The following is a 15744-nucleotide window of genomic DNA, read 5'->3' as shown; positions in this document are numbered from 1 at the left end:
GTGAATGTATAATATTAAGGTTTTATAATTAAAAAGATTTAAGTAAAATATATGTGTGTGAGTGAATGTATAATATTAAGGTTTTATAATTAAATAGATTTAAGTAAAATATATGTGTGTGAGTGAATGTATAATATTAAGGTTTTATAATTAAATAGATTTAAATAAAATATATATATAAAGTATAAATATACATATTTTAAACATTCTGGTACCCACACACACATATACGGAAATTCCTAGGGGTTGCACTCCTACTCCGCGGATTTTCACCTATCGCGAGGGGTTCCAGTCCCCATTAACCGCGATAAATGAGGGATCACTGTATATTTTTTTAAGATTACAACTAAACAGTTTCTCTTCTCCCCAAACAGGAATATCCAAGAGTACAGATCGGAGTGTTTATCGAACAGCCCACCCCGTTTCTTCCCGAGTTCTTGCAGCGGCTCTTGACTCTGGATTATCCCAAAGATAAACTGGATATCTTCATTCATAACAGTGTAAGAATGAACCTACATTCCATCTGAGAACAGCTACAGCTACATGCTAGTGTTTATGATCCTGTTGACATTGTTCTTGTTTCCCCTCTCTGTCCTGCTAGGAGGTTTACCATGAGAAGCACTTACAGCCGTTCTGGGAGGAGAACAAAAATGTCTTCCATAGTATTAAGGTTGTTGGTCCTGAGGAGATCTTGAGCCAAGCAGAAGCAAGGAACCTGGGAATGTAAGCTTTTCTGTTTACGCTGTATATTATCACAGCAACATTTTAAAATGATATGATAATTAAGAAGGCTGATGTATAATAAGTCTGAAAGGAGTTAGCTAAGCATCAAATAAGATCCTTTAATGTCCTCAAGCACCAGAACAAACTAAATCTCTTCTGTCTCAACATACTGCAATCTGACTAACTGAAACACAAAGCTGTACCATGTGTGTGTGTGTGTGTAAAACTTGTCTGTATGCAGAGATCTGAAGGAAATGACATTTATATTATTACCTATATTTAAAATTAATCACCCTTTTAGTGAAAGTGACGTGACATACGGCTAAGTACGGTGAACCATACTCAGAATTTGTTCTCTGCATTTAACCCATCCAAAGTGCACACACACAGCAGTGAACACACACACACACACAGTGAACACACACCCGGAGCAGTGGGCAGCCATTTATGTTGTGGCGCCCAGGGAGCAGTTGGGGGGGTTCGGTGCCTTGCGCAAGGGCACCTTAGTCGTGGCCGGCCCGAGACTTGAACCCACAACCTTAGGGTCAGGAGTCAGACTCTCTAACCATTAGGCCATGACTTCCCACTTTTACATATGCTATAACACACACACACACACACGCACACACGCACACACACGCATGCACGCACGCACGCACGCACGCACACACACACACACACACACACACACACACACACACACTCTCAGCTTCACACTCTGTACAGGTGCAGCAGTTTAATTCATATAACATCCTAGTTGTGGAAGCCATATGGAGTGTGTTTAGCTCCAGCTTCCGTAACATAAGTGACCTGTAGCAGCTTTACAGGCTTTCAAGTCATCCATAAAACTTAATCTAGCAAAGGTTCTTTCATTGTCCAGGCATGAAGCGTGTTTGTTTGGAAGCATATCAGAAGAAGATCTGCTGAAATGGAGGGAATCGAACCTAATGGCTCTTTTGTGTTTCTGAGCAGGGACTTGTGTCGAAGAGATCCTGAGTGTGATTACTATTTCAGCATCGACACCGACGTCATGCTCACAAACCGACAGACTTTGAAGCTGCTCATGGAACAAAACAGGTAATTCTCCTGATCCGCACAAGTCGTCTTGGTTTCCTCTAACAGAAGAAAATGTATGACTCAAACTGCTGAAACCACAGGATTGTGTCTACCTTCCAAAAATAAGTGCACCCGCCCTGCTTCCTGTTACCTCAACAGACTGTAGAGAAAGTTTGAAGATTCGCACTGTCCGAGGTCTAGACTCCCATTAAACAGTGTGGAATAGTACAAAAAAATCACACAAATATTCCTGAGCATAGCTTCCTGACCAGCATGTAATATATATAACCTTATATCTATATCACCATATAGTAACCTATACTCAGATATTTAAAGAAGCTCTGAGAAATTCCCGCTGAATGATGCACCGAATTTGGAAACGGCAAATTTAGAAACCTTTTGTCTCGCTTGGAAACTCGCTTGGAAGATGGACTATAATTTGCTGAAGGGTATTTTTTCCAATTGCACGTTTTCCTCACCGTGGTAACATTCATCATGGGAACGTGTCAAGCTGTTGTGGCAGATGAAAATTTGCGGTTTCCCTTTAAAATATGTTTTTGTTGATATTTGGACATATCAAATAGAAGAAGAAGAAGATTTCTGACATTTACATTATAGTACAGTGAAATTATTTCTTCTAAGATCCCAACTTTGGAGGTTGGGGTGAAAGCTAAAGGTGAGCCATTATACATTGCCCCTGGAGCAAGGAGGGTAAAGGACCTTGTTCAAGGGCCCAACAGTGGCAGCAAATACCTAGATTAGTAAAATGAACATACTTATTCACACCTTCACACCTTTTCAGGTCCCATATTTCAGTGTTTTAAGGTCAGATCATTACCGGGCTTTTATTTAAATGGCATTGATTTTTATCCCGACTGACACATGACCTTTGGCTGCCTCTGTCGTCTTCTTTTCCTTTAGAAAAATAATTGGCCCTCTTGTCACTCGTCACGGAAAACTGTGGTCCAACTTCTGGGGAGCGCTGAGCTTGGATGGCTATTACGCCCGCTCCGAGGACTACGTCGACATTGTGCAGGGGAAGCGAGTGTAAGTGAACTTTTGGGAAAGACTTAAGCTATATTACAGAAATTTATACCAGATTACTGTGGTCTTTAACAACGTTCTACGATTAGAACGTAGAAAAGCAGTGACATATTTCCTGCTCGACTCAATTCAAGTCACTTTGCCCAAGTAAATTTGGCAAGCCTCACCCACGGGCAGTTTTATAGGAGCGGGTTGGGAAGACGATAATTGTTGATTATGTCATGCAATCTTACCGCAGACCGAATGAGGGAAATGGATAACATGTGTTTTTTTTTTTGTTTTTTTTTTGCTACCAGCACACAACCATGGACTCGGTCCATACAACACAAATAACAAGTTGAGAAGATTAAAATGAAAAGCCGGCCTGCGATCAAACAATGTGATTTATAGTGGTATTGAAATCTCCCTGTGTGTTTTTACAACAGCGGCGTGTGGAACATTCCGTACATGGCCCATGTTTACCTCATCAGAGGCGAGACTTTAAGGAATGAGCTGAAGGAGAGGAACGTTTTCGTCCTGGAGAAGCTCGATCCTGACATGGCTTTGTGTAGAAACGCCAGGGAGTTGGTGAGAACGGTGGCACAGGAACTTACAATACAAGGATTAAACTTAGCTAGGAGTATTTTAAACAATATTAGGATAGTAGTCTCATGTCAGTAGGCCTCATTTAGCAATCTTTCAGTAAATAAAAGTGTGAACTAAAAATTTGTGAAAATGTGAAATAGTGGCTCCTGAACATGGGGTGTGTTCGGTTTATAGCTCAGTCGCTGCAGCAATACAATCTGCTACAATAGACACACAGGGTGCCATTACTTTTGTGACATTGGAATATATGCGTTGTCGTTTATAGTTTTTTTTTTAACACTTCCTTTTAAGGCATTAATACGAAATTAATTTTACAGAATGTCCGTTCAGGTAAACATGTGATTTATACCTGGTGTTGTAATCTGTATAGAAAAGTAATTCATTAAAAATTAATTCATTATACGATATAATGATTTTACTCAGTCAGCAATTTTAGTGAATGATTTATCCATAGATTTTTTTTTTCATATCCAGCTTGATAAATGAGGCCTAAAACCGTCCACTATTCAGTGTTAGTTTACGAATGTAATGTTTCTTACTGCCTTTAAACATCCGCTGCACTCCTGTGGCTAAGAATTAACTGGCAAGTAACTGAGTTTACAAATTGTGCTGTTTGTGTCCGAGGCATGAACTTTGTGTGTTTATGTTACGTTTCGTGTTGCGTCTGAGGACTTTTATTTTTTTGTTTGTGCCAATGTTTCCATGCTATACCTGTGAGAATGGGAATGTCCAGCTGGCATTCTGAGCCTCTTTTGCTTAACCCTCCCTACTGCCGCATTAACCTGTTAACTAGTACGGTTCTGAAGGATGTCAAGTCATTTTTTTTAAGACAGAAACAAGAGTTATTTAACAGAAACTTGACTTTGCAATACAAACCATACATACAGTACACTTAGGATCATGAATTAGAGTGTTAAGGGTTCTCAACTACCTACACCCTGTCTAGTAGCCTAGACCTACAGTAGTAAGGGTCAGGTTCAGAATACATTTTGGAGATTGTCCATTGAATCCCAGAGAAACTGTAAATAGAAAAGTGTAAATAGGTTCCACTCTGAACACTCGGATAGGAACAAGAAATCTTTAAGAGTTCCCCAAGGAGACAAACCAAAATAAGTTCCCTTTCAAAGGACAATGACACTGCGTTATGGCTGATGGTATGAATGTTCCCATAGTGTCAGTCGTGTTGCAGCATCTCATCCTCTTTTGCTGCATACGTAACCTGGTGTAGTTTCATATCGTCGCTGTCGGGCGGAATCCTCGTATCTCCAAAACCGTTATTCTTCAGGAAATGAAAAAAACGGCGTACCTATTCTGCAGTGCACAGGGTTTAGTCCGCGTTGCAGTGGATTGTCTTGCACTAAATTCCTGTCCTCAGACGAGCACCAGAACTAGCGGGGGTCAAGATTTTTTTTTCTTTGAGCCCAGTGTTTTGAAGACATTTACCTCAGAAGACGTGTTGATTCGTTGCGACTCTTCTTGAGGAGAAATATGCCGCGAAGCTCTCCCGCGGAGTGAGGAAGAGGTGGACAGTTGAAGTGTCCAATGGAGTTATGAGATTTGCGCTCAAGCTATTTTCAAGACTTTAGATTGGTTAATAACTTGTAAAAATAACAGACCCACATGGGGACTGACCAATAGCATCGATATGTGAAAAAATATGAAATTGACAAAATTTGTACATACGAGGTTTCTGCCCGACAGCGACGATATATTACTCTAAAGCGTTACTTAGATTGTCCCCGCTGTTGAACCCATATAGGTCACAAGCATAATTGTATGACAGAGGATTTCTCTCCTATGTCAAAAGATTTCAGTTCTATAACAAAAATTTCCAGGTAGAATAATATAATAAAGCCAGAACCATGAACCAGGGTTTGGACTAAAAATTGTAAGGTTTTGAGTTTGAATGCCAGGTTCACCAAGCTGTAACTGCTGGGCCCTTGAGCGAGGCCCTTAACACTCAGTTGTATAAACAAAATGTATGTCACTCTGGGTAAGAGTGTCTGCAAAAGGCGATCGTGTAGAAATTCTTAAGGATTTTCAGCAAAGGTTCTATATAGTACCCTATAATAGAGAGCTTCTATATCAAAGATGGTTCCATGTAGAACCTGTTGAGGATGATTAGAACCCTAGAATAATCTATGGAGAACCATCCATTCATTTCTGAATGCTGAGGAGTTCCACTTCTTGCTTCTGAAAAAAAAAACATCTTCAGATTCTAACTGGGTTTTTTGATGGTTCCTCATAAAAGATGGTTCCTTCTTTGGTTTGTCTCTTTTGGAGTGTCCTCCAGGGTTCAGCTTAGAACTTAACAGACAATTTTTTTCCTCAGAGATGAACCACCACAGCCAATAACCATTATCTGTCCAAAGAATTGGGACAAATTTTATACAGACAACATGTTTCAAATGGTTAATATATGACAAGACAAGTCCAATGAAATGAGTAGATCTGTTAATAACTGGTGACTGTCTTGTGTGTGTTGGTACCTAAAACAACACAAAACCTTGACATCATCCAGAACCGATTTCATAACCGTGCTTCCGTCTCCTTCAATCAGCTTCAGTTAAATCACTCCATCACTCTCAGCCTGGCAGAGTGTGACGCTTTATAGATTGGATTTGATTAGATCTCTCCCCGCATGTGAGAGAAACTCAGGCCATTGTGGTTTACAGGCACTGTGGCTTTCTCACAGGGAGGAACTTCCTCTCTGCTGTAAGGGTGCTCGAGTCTGAGATGTCTCCATCGTCGCTTTCTGTCTAACTCTGTTGTGTTTAGAATGGACCTGACAGATTTTACATGGTACTTTTCCTTCGTTCTAGACAATACACAGAGAAAAAGACTCTCCTTCTCCGGAATCATTCCATATGCTCAGATCCCCAAAGGTTTTCTTATGCTTTTTGATTACTTTACATTATATACACTCTCTATCTATCTATCTAATATCTATCTATCTGTCTATCTATCTATCTATCTATCTAATATCTATCTATCTATCTGTCTGTCTGTCTGTCTGTCTGTCTCACCATATTGTTCATGTTTAATCTATCTATCTATCTATCTATCTATCTATCTATCTATCTATCTATCTATCTATCTATCTATCTATCTATCTATCTATCTATCTATCTGCCTGTCTGCCTGTCTGCCTGCCTGACTGCCTGCCTGCCTCTCTCTCTCTCTCTCTCTCTCTATCTCTCTCTTTCTCTCTCTCTCTCTCTCTCTCTCTAGATCTATCTATCTATCTATCTATCTATCTATCTATCTATCTATCTATCTATCTATCTATCTGTCTGTCTGTCTGTCTGTCTGTCTGTCTGTCTCACCATATTGTTCATGTTTAATCTATCTATCTATCTATCTATCTATCTATCTATCTATCTATCTATCTATCTATCTATCTATCTATCTATCTGCCTGTCTGCCTATATCACTTTATGATTCACTTTTTTATGATCTATCTATCTATCTATCTATCTATCTATCTATCTATCTATCTATCTATCTATCTATCTATCTATCTATCTCTCTGTCTGTCTGTCTGTCTGTCTGTCTATCTATCTATCTATCTATCTATCTATCTATCTATCTATCTATCTATCTCAAGATTCGAGACATTTCATTATCTGGAATAAAATAAAACACTGAGCTCACACCTGAACTTCAACACTGGTGTTTTGTGACACACACACTAGCATATTAGCACTGCATTATATATACACTAAACTAAATAAAACCATTGTGTCAAAAACATTTATTTTACATCAATTTGCCTGTTTGCTCAAATTCAGCCAAAGTCATATCTGATGGCTTTTCCCAGACCACAGTACATATTATATGACCATCATGTTAATTTGTGTGCTCCGACCACATCAACACTACACACCTGCTAAATATATTGTCTCTAAATGTGCATTCCCAGGGAAATACTCCAATTTCATAGCATTAAATGACATTATATGCAATTAGATTAGATTGTAGTGTGTTTTAGTAGTCGAAGCTTTGCAGAAACACCGACTGGTTCGTTTACCACTGAGATCATTTGGAGCGCAGTCTAAACAAATCGCTGCAAATCCTTTGTGAAAGCGATGCTGCTAGCTAAAAGATGACAAGCTACAGCTGGGATTGGGAATCAGTCTGGAGAGAAAGCACCTGGGTTTTAGTCTAGACTTTTTGTTCTAGTGCTTTTTGCGAGTAAAGTAAAGATCAGGAAGCAAGGAATTATCACTTGCTTCCAGAAATTCCCTGCGATATCTCGTCCCTCTCCCCATCCCATTCCTAAACCCCTTAGGCCCTCAATAACATAAAGCTTATAACTCCTTGACTTATCTCAGGCTAGGCTTTAACCCCTGCTCAGACAGAAATCCAGTGCCAGTGACGGTTTCAATGAGATATCTCATAGCTCAATGCAATAGTGACACATTTTTAATGGAGCAGGTAAAGCGTAGACTGAGAGTGTCTCAGAGACTCACATACCTATAAATGTAAGATCCCATCATCCCCTACTTCTAAGGGCGCTTTCATATTTATTAGTCCGTTTACAGAGTCGGAGTTCTTTTTAGTTAAAGAATGAAAAACCGTGAACAAATCTTTGCCATGTAAAAAACGCAAAATTCATCAGAAGAGGTGGAGCTTAATATAGTGTACCCCCTGTAATAATCAATACATCATCCAGCATATATTTTGCCTCTTTGTTTGTTGGTCAGAATATTCAGAAATGCATCACACTTCTGCGGCACTACAATACTGCCCCTTGTCGCAGTTTGTGTCTCACAGTACGAGTCGGTTCAGAGTCGGCTCACTTTCACACCACACTCGAGATGCCAACTTTGCTTGGTTATTCTCAGGCCATTTTCTTTTTATTGTTGTTCCTGAATTAATTCTTGACTTAACTAAAGAATCTAAAGTCACCAACATGTCAAAGATACCATTCAAACGGACTAATATGAAAGCACCCTTAATGAATGGGAATCAGTATTGCTGGAGTTATTACCATTCCCTTTCTTTACTTTTACCTCACGTCACCTCTCTTGCTGCTCACTTCTACCACAGATCAACAGATAGTTATTAAATTCTCACTGAATCTTATTATTAGTGTTGTTTATTTATTTTGACTTATTTTTACTTGATGGTTTGTATAATGTCGGCCGTATTGTTTTCGGCTGAAATGTAACATGATATGTTTTGTATGCTACAGGGAGTTTTCATGTACGTTACAAACCGTCACGAGTTTGGAAGGCTCATTTCTACGGCCAACTACAACACGTCCCACTTCAACAACGATTTATGGCAAATATTTGAGAACCCGATGGTAAGCGTCCATACGTCTTACCTCATCCTATGCTGTTTATATGAAAAGAATGAAAGAAAGTCTGAAAGCTGTCAGAAATATAAACTAATTAATTCTTTGCGTTTCTCTGCATCATTGGTTAGGAATGCACAGCCGGAGACTGTCTAGTGATTGATTACTTGTGTGTTTAGATAATATGACAGCTATACTTGGGTCCTCTTTAAGGGTCTTTAACAAAACATTAAGCAGTAATCTGTTTTGTTTTTTTTACCTAGGACTGGAGAGAGAAATATGTTCATCCAAACTACACCCAGATCTTCACAGATAATCATCTGGAACAGGTAGAAACATGATTCTAAGACATCGTTATATGTAAGGAATTGAATACATCCCACATTTTTACTACATGTAAATCGCCAAGCCTCAGCATCTCTGTGTGTGTGTTTAAGTGTGTGTATATATGTGTGTGTGTATAGCCATGTCCAGATGTGTTTTGGTTCCCTGTGCTCTCTGAGCAAGCTTGTGATGAGCTGGTTGAAGAGATGGAGAATTTCGGCACGTGGTCTGGTGGAAAATATGAGGTCAGTCGTACTCTGTTTTGACATGTACCATCAGATGATCAGAGCAAGAAAGTCTCAAATAACCAAATTATTTTTCCTGGTAGTTTCTGTGTTGTTTTGAGGTTTTGAGGCTTTCACAAGTGTATTTAAACTGCAGGGTTTATTCATGCAAGTGCTGATGACTGATAGTTGTGTAACAGGATCTGGATCTTGTTTGTTTTTTTCTATTGATTCTTAATGTAGCTTGATGTGGGTCTAGAATTATCCAAGGTTCTGTTCTTAAATGAAATGAGACAAAAATAACACATAGATTTATTTTTTACATGCTGGAGTGTCTGGATTAGATTAACGTAAAGCATTATGTTTTCATTGCACAAGCAACAAAATTTTTATTTATTAAAAAAAAATATTTATTGTATTGTATTGTAAAGTCTGTGCCTAGAAATAAGTACATTGTAAAATTAATACATTGTAAAATTAACATTGTAAAATTAATATATAAAAGTAATTATTTTATTAATTCAGAACTTGTTTTGTCATTTGTTTAAATGGTCATTTTTATTTATTTATTTATTTATTTATTTATTTATTTATTTATTACAGTATACTTTTATTTATAATATATATATATATATATATATATATATATATATATATATATATATATATATATATATATATACACTATAGACACTAATACATTTACCTCTTTTATATACATTTTTGCACCTTTTAGTTATTTTACCTTTTTTTTGCAAAAAGGAAAATGATGGAATCATTATGAAGATGAAGAAGAAGCAAAAACAAAATGTAAATAAAGAAAAAAAACAAAAAAAAAATCCAACTTGGCCTTGAAAAAAAAATTTGTTACGCTTATTGTTACGACCCCGAAGGTGATTATTTTCCTATAAAAGGTTCCCATAGAGCTTTTATTCCTCTAATACCACAGCAATTTAAAAATGCTTTTAAAAACAAAGTGTTTATTTACTGCATAATTCAATGCCGTTCTTTTATAATATCCGCTGATAGTTTCTGCTAATGCTGAAGAAAGTACATGAAACAAGCAATGTATAATTACATCAACACTCTTGGACCAATAAGATTCATGAATTCAATTCAGCACAATGGTGTAAAGTGTTTTGTTCATATAAACATAACCTTTAAGTTGAAAATCAAAATAACTGATGCCCAGCACATTTCTCGTATAGAGACATCTTTTCCAGTCCAACTTTGCAAATTATGCCTCCACAGGACAAGCGTATTGCTGGAGGATACGAGAGCGTCCCCACCGACGACATCCACATGCGACAGATCGGCTATGAGAAAGAGTGGCTGCACTTTATCCAAGAGTTCATCTCACCCGTCACGCTCAAGGTCTTCTCGGGATATTACACCAAGGTGAGGAGACACGTGTGCACCGTACACTGTTAGATTCTTCCTGACCCTGAAAAGTAATGTTAAGTGAATCAGGTCTGTATCCGTGAGACAGTCAGAAACTCTGAGTCTCGGCAGTCTGTCCATTCGCCTTTCAGCTCTCTTTTTTGCTCGGTTTGTCTTAAGGAATTTTGTCTACAGACAATTTTGAAAGGGAAAAAAAAGAAAACAAAGGAGCTCATTCTTTGGTGATGTTTGTAATAATGTTCATTGTGGAATGTGCGTGTTTTCACTTGACAAGACTTCGAATGAAATGCTTTCCTTGAAATGTGTGCCTGTGTTGTGTCTCATACAGGGCTACGCTATCATGAACTTTGTAGTGAAATACACTCCAAACAGACAGGCGTATCTGAGGCCTCATCACGACTCCTCCACCTTCACCATCAACATTGCGCTCAACCATAAAGGCCAAGATTTCCAGGTATTGTTATTATTATTATTTTATTATTTTATTTTATTTTATTTATTTATTTATTTATTTATTTATTTATTTTTGAATGACATTGAACTGAGTAAACTAGGATTGACTACAATACTGTAGATTACAGTAAATTAAAATACTTCACATTTATGCATATGGCTTATATTATAGGTGACTGTAGTCAATTTGCTTCTGCAAAATTTCTTATAGAGTGAAAATTCTTTGTAGTCCACTGCAAATCTGGGAAACGACTGTATATGACAACACAGGGGAAGTCCTGGCCTAACGTTTAGAGAGTCTGACTCCTAAGGTTGTGGGTTCGAGTCTCGGGCCGGCCACGACTGAGGTGCCCTTGAGCAAGGCACCAAAGCCCCCAACTGCTCCCCGGGTGCCGCAGCATAAATGGCTACACACTGCTCCGGGTGTGTGTCCACGGTGTGTGTGTGTGTTCACTGCTGTGTGTGTGCACTTTGGATGGGTTAAACGCGGAAACAAATTCTGAGGTCACCGTAATGGGTCACCGTACTTAGCCGTATGTCACATCGCTTTAACACACCATACACACGTTGGATTCAACATGTTGCACCATGTTGATGGTTTGATTTTCTAACCTACAGCTAGTCCTCGAGTAGCTCATCCTCGAACAAGGAGATGCGATCCGATGACCTCGTCGTAACTAAGTCGAACCATGACCTAGCCTACCCAGCAGTCCTAATGAATGGTGATTATAGTATAGTGTAATTGGTTAATAATGTAACAAATTACAGTTGATTACAGTAAATTTGGTTAATGCAATATAACAGAAAGTTTGTTCAGTAAATAATATTGCTATAAAAACTTTAACAATGATGGTGACTAAAATGAAATCGCTAAAGCTACGTATCATACAAGCATTGAAGTATGTGAAGTATGTCATGTGACGTTACGTTATGCACTCGTAATGAGTAAATGTTTTTACTTTATTTCATTTGTTCTTTTAAATTATTAACTGAATTGTTAATTATAACACAGTTATAATGAATTTCTTTAATTATATATATATATATATATATATATATATATATATATATATATATATATATATATATATATATATATATATTTTTTTTTCTTTTTAATTAATTGTTTAATTTCTTTTAAACAATTTCTTTAAGAAAAAAAATGTTTGGGGGTGCTATGGGGGAGGTGCTATCAATAACAACCCCTGGGCATGGGGCAACGTGATTCACACCCCAGTTGATATCTCTTGGCACTTCTTGGAGTTTTGATCACTAGGTGCAATAATAATAACTTTATAAGTTAAAATGGTGCAATATATATATATATATATATATATATATATATATATATATATATATATATATATATATATACGTATATATATATATATATATATATATATATATATATATATACGTATATATATATATATATATATATATATATGCATATAGTTGTGAATGAGTTGTTTTATTTTGTCTTCTGCTAAATAAGCTGCTAATTAAGCTTAATGCTAATTAATGCTATCTTGTTTGCAAACATTTATAAAATCTTAAATTCTCCTTTACATTTTTTTTTGATCTTCCAGGGTGGAGGCTGCAGGTTCCACAGATATAACTGCTCCATAGAGTCTCCAAGGAAAGGCTGGAGTTTCATGCACCCAGGCAGACTAACACATCTTCATGAAGGACTTCCCACAACCAACGGCACGCGCTACATCGCAGTGTCATTCATCGACCCTTAACTTTCTCTTCTGAGGGACGGGTTTTAGATTCTGTTTATTTTGTTGCCTTTTTGTTCTTAGTGTAGGAAGATTGCGTGTCTCAAAAATGAATTTGGACGGTTTCGGATACACATACACATTTTTTTTTGTGAGAAAGTAGTGTTTATAATAGAAAAATAACGGGAAATGATCAATTTCATCCCTTTATTATCAAATGATCAGCGATTTTTTTTTTAAGAATTTTTATCTTTTTTTATCTGATTCTTCAGGAGACAAAACACCTGCTGATGTAGTTGATACGGTGCTGTTTTTATTATTATTGTTTTTTTAATTAATCTCCACCTCAGAGAAATATATTTTTTATTTTTTATCTGCAAATATATATATAAAAAAAAAAAAACAAGCAGAGAAATGACTACCAGATTTGATTAGAATTCCGGTTGAACTAAAGTTTGAAAAATTAAGTAGATTTTTACTTGAAGTGTGAAGTTTCCTGGATGCAGCATGAGCTTAGTTTGAATTAAATTATATTCATGGATGATAAACACCATTGAAAATGTTTGGTCCTGGACTAGGACTAAGCTTAGTACTGTATGTACCCAGACACTGGCCTACAACACGGTACTGTAAACCCCGAGTCAAGAGATGTCCGTCACTTCCTCAGTTCCTGAATCAAACGTTTTGGAGATGTCAGATATATATTTTACTTTCACTGAAAGTTGTTGCATTTTGACTGAACTTTGAGCCTCAGCCACATCCGTTTTAAATTATTTTGAAAGAAAAAATGTTTAAAAAAAAATGTAATAAATGAAGACATTCTTTAAAAAGAAAAGCTGTTTTGTTTTAATCATTCCACACTTTATTTGTAGAAATTAAACTCACACACTCTCACTGTGTGCACACACACACACTCTCATTCACTCATGCACTCACACACTATGGACAATTTTCCAGAGATGCCAATCAACCTACCATGCATGTCTTTGGACCGGGGGAGGAAACCGGAGTACCCGGAGGAAACCCCCGAGGCACGGGGAGAACATGCAAACTCCACACACACAAGGCGGAGGTGGGAATCGAACCCCCAACCCTGGAGGTGTGAGGCGAACGTGCTAACCACTAAGCCACCGTGTCCCCAGGTTTTGTGATTATTATTATTTTATTTTATTTTTTTGTGAATGAAAATTGTGTTGCATTTCTGCCATTTCAGAAGAGAATAATTACTCTAATCGAATTGACATGGGAATATGTTTAATAGTTTAGTATATATAAATAGTATACATTAAAGTGCATACAAAATACACATACATGTACAGCTACGTTTATTTGTAAGAACGTGTAGTAAATGATCTGTTTTTCAAGTTGGATCACATGACAATCAGGCCAATCACAGAGTTTTAGATATAAGGGTTCTCTGATCCCTGGTAAGAGCTAAACATTTACAATTTCAAAATCTTTCCATGTACTTGATGTGTTTCCATTAACAGTGGATGTTTAACATTGGACATTTAACCACTGGGGATGTCATAGTCTAGAGTTTAAAGTGTTGGACTACCAATTGGAAGGTTGTGAGTTTAAATACCAGGTCCACCAAACTAACACTGCTGGGCCCCTGAGCAAGGCCCTTAACTCTCAATTGCTCAATTGAATAAAAAAAATAAAATGTAAGTCACTCTGGATAATGCTGTCTGCCAAATGCTATAAATATATGTGACAGAAAAAGATATTTTATTATTATATTATTGAGGTATTAAAAAATATATAGAATTATCTAATTGTTTGTTTAGTTCACTTGGAAATAATCATTCTGGAAATTTTAGGTATATTTCAGTGAAATGTTACATCATGAAAATCTGGAACAGTAAAAATAACAATAGAATAGAAATAATGGAATAGAAAAGGAAACATAAATCGTTCTGTTTCCATCAAGTGACATTCAGATGAATAATAATGTAAAAAAAAAAAACGTCATGAAGCCACCAAACCACACTCGCTATTATTTGCAGCTGAAACATTTTATATTCCTTAATAAAAAATTGATCTCTGTATCAAGTGTCCTATCTTAGCCAAAGACTTAAAAATGTCTATTTAAATGTCAATCTAACATATACATATATATATATATTCTCCAAGAATTCGTTTTCTTGGAGAAAGATATATCTTTCTCCAAGAAAACGAATATATTTCCAAAACGGAAACGTTTTCAAAACTTAATTTAACATCTGGCAGCAAAGATTATGGTGTTTAAGTTCGGTTTGGAATCAGACAGTAGCTGTTAAAATGTCTGCCGTACTTTGTCACCGCCACGTCATCATCAAAACAAAGAAGAGCGTCTGTACAGTTTCTACAAATGACATCATACAAAGTTTTAAAATGTTTGGATGACCTCAAAAAGACATTTACAGTAGGCAACAGAACAGAAGAACTGAAAATGACAGAATCAGCGGTCATTTTTAGACACCGATTTTGAAGCGAGCGACAAGACGAGACTGATGAGGACGATACTGATAAACAAAGTGAGTAGGTTATAAAGGGAATGGGAATGAAAGGTTTAAATATGGATTTCTTCATATTGGGGGATGTGGTAGCTTAGTGGTTAAGTTGTTGGACTACAATACTAATCCTAATACTTTTAATCCCAGCTCCACCAATACCCCTTTTCCACCAAAAAGAACCGGGTGCTGCTTCAAAGTTGGTTCCACTGGCGATCCTTCTAAGAACCGGTTTGCCTTTCCATCAGTTAGAGAGCCATCGCAGAGCCGAGGCTGACATCACTGTACAGTATATGTGTCACGTTACACAGCAACGTTAGCGCAGCAGCGGTAAACACAAACACAACAACAATGGCGGATGTTGCTTTACTGTTAATGCTCATGGCTTTGTGAACATACATTAGCATGCGGCGAAT

General features: G+C 37.1%; 1 protein-coding gene across 2 annotated transcripts in view; it reads left to right on the top strand.

Annotated features, from left to right (window-relative positions):
• The window catches only part of plod2 (procollagen-lysine, 2-oxoglutarate 5-dioxygenase 2), a 52709-nt gene extending 39041 nt beyond the window's left edge, over nucleotides 1-13668 (top strand). The window contains exons 9-20 of one of the 2 annotated variants that reach the window (XM_060869564.1): nucleotides 375-500; nucleotides 602-723; nucleotides 1696-1800; nucleotides 2701-2826; nucleotides 3249-3390; nucleotides 6231-6293; nucleotides 8606-8719; nucleotides 8974-9039; nucleotides 9175-9279; nucleotides 10510-10656; nucleotides 10988-11113; nucleotides 12702-13668. In XM_060869564.1, coding sequence (XP_060725547.1) covers nucleotides 375-500; nucleotides 602-723; nucleotides 1696-1800; nucleotides 2701-2826; nucleotides 3249-3390; nucleotides 6231-6293; nucleotides 8606-8719; nucleotides 8974-9039; nucleotides 9175-9279; nucleotides 10510-10656; nucleotides 10988-11113; nucleotides 12702-12857 — 1398 coding nt within the window. In that variant the 3' untranslated portion in view covers nucleotides 12858-13668. The remainder of the gene's footprint in view (nucleotides 1-374; nucleotides 501-601; nucleotides 724-1695; nucleotides 1801-2700; nucleotides 2827-3248; nucleotides 3391-6230; nucleotides 6294-8605; nucleotides 8720-8973; nucleotides 9040-9174; nucleotides 9280-10509; nucleotides 10657-10987; nucleotides 11114-12701) is intronic. The other variant, XM_060869565.1, reaches the window with a different exon arrangement.
• Nucleotides 13669-15744: the final 2076 nt, after the last annotated feature.

Source organism: Tachysurus vachellii, chromosome 5, assembly GCF_030014155.1.
Source record: "Tachysurus vachellii isolate PV-2020 chromosome 5, HZAU_Pvac_v1, whole genome shotgun sequence".
NCBI lineage: Eukaryota > Metazoa > Chordata > Actinopteri > Siluriformes > Bagridae > Tachysurus > Tachysurus vachellii.
Note: the sequence above shows the minus strand (reverse complement) of the source record. Positions and strands in the feature narration are given on the sequence as shown.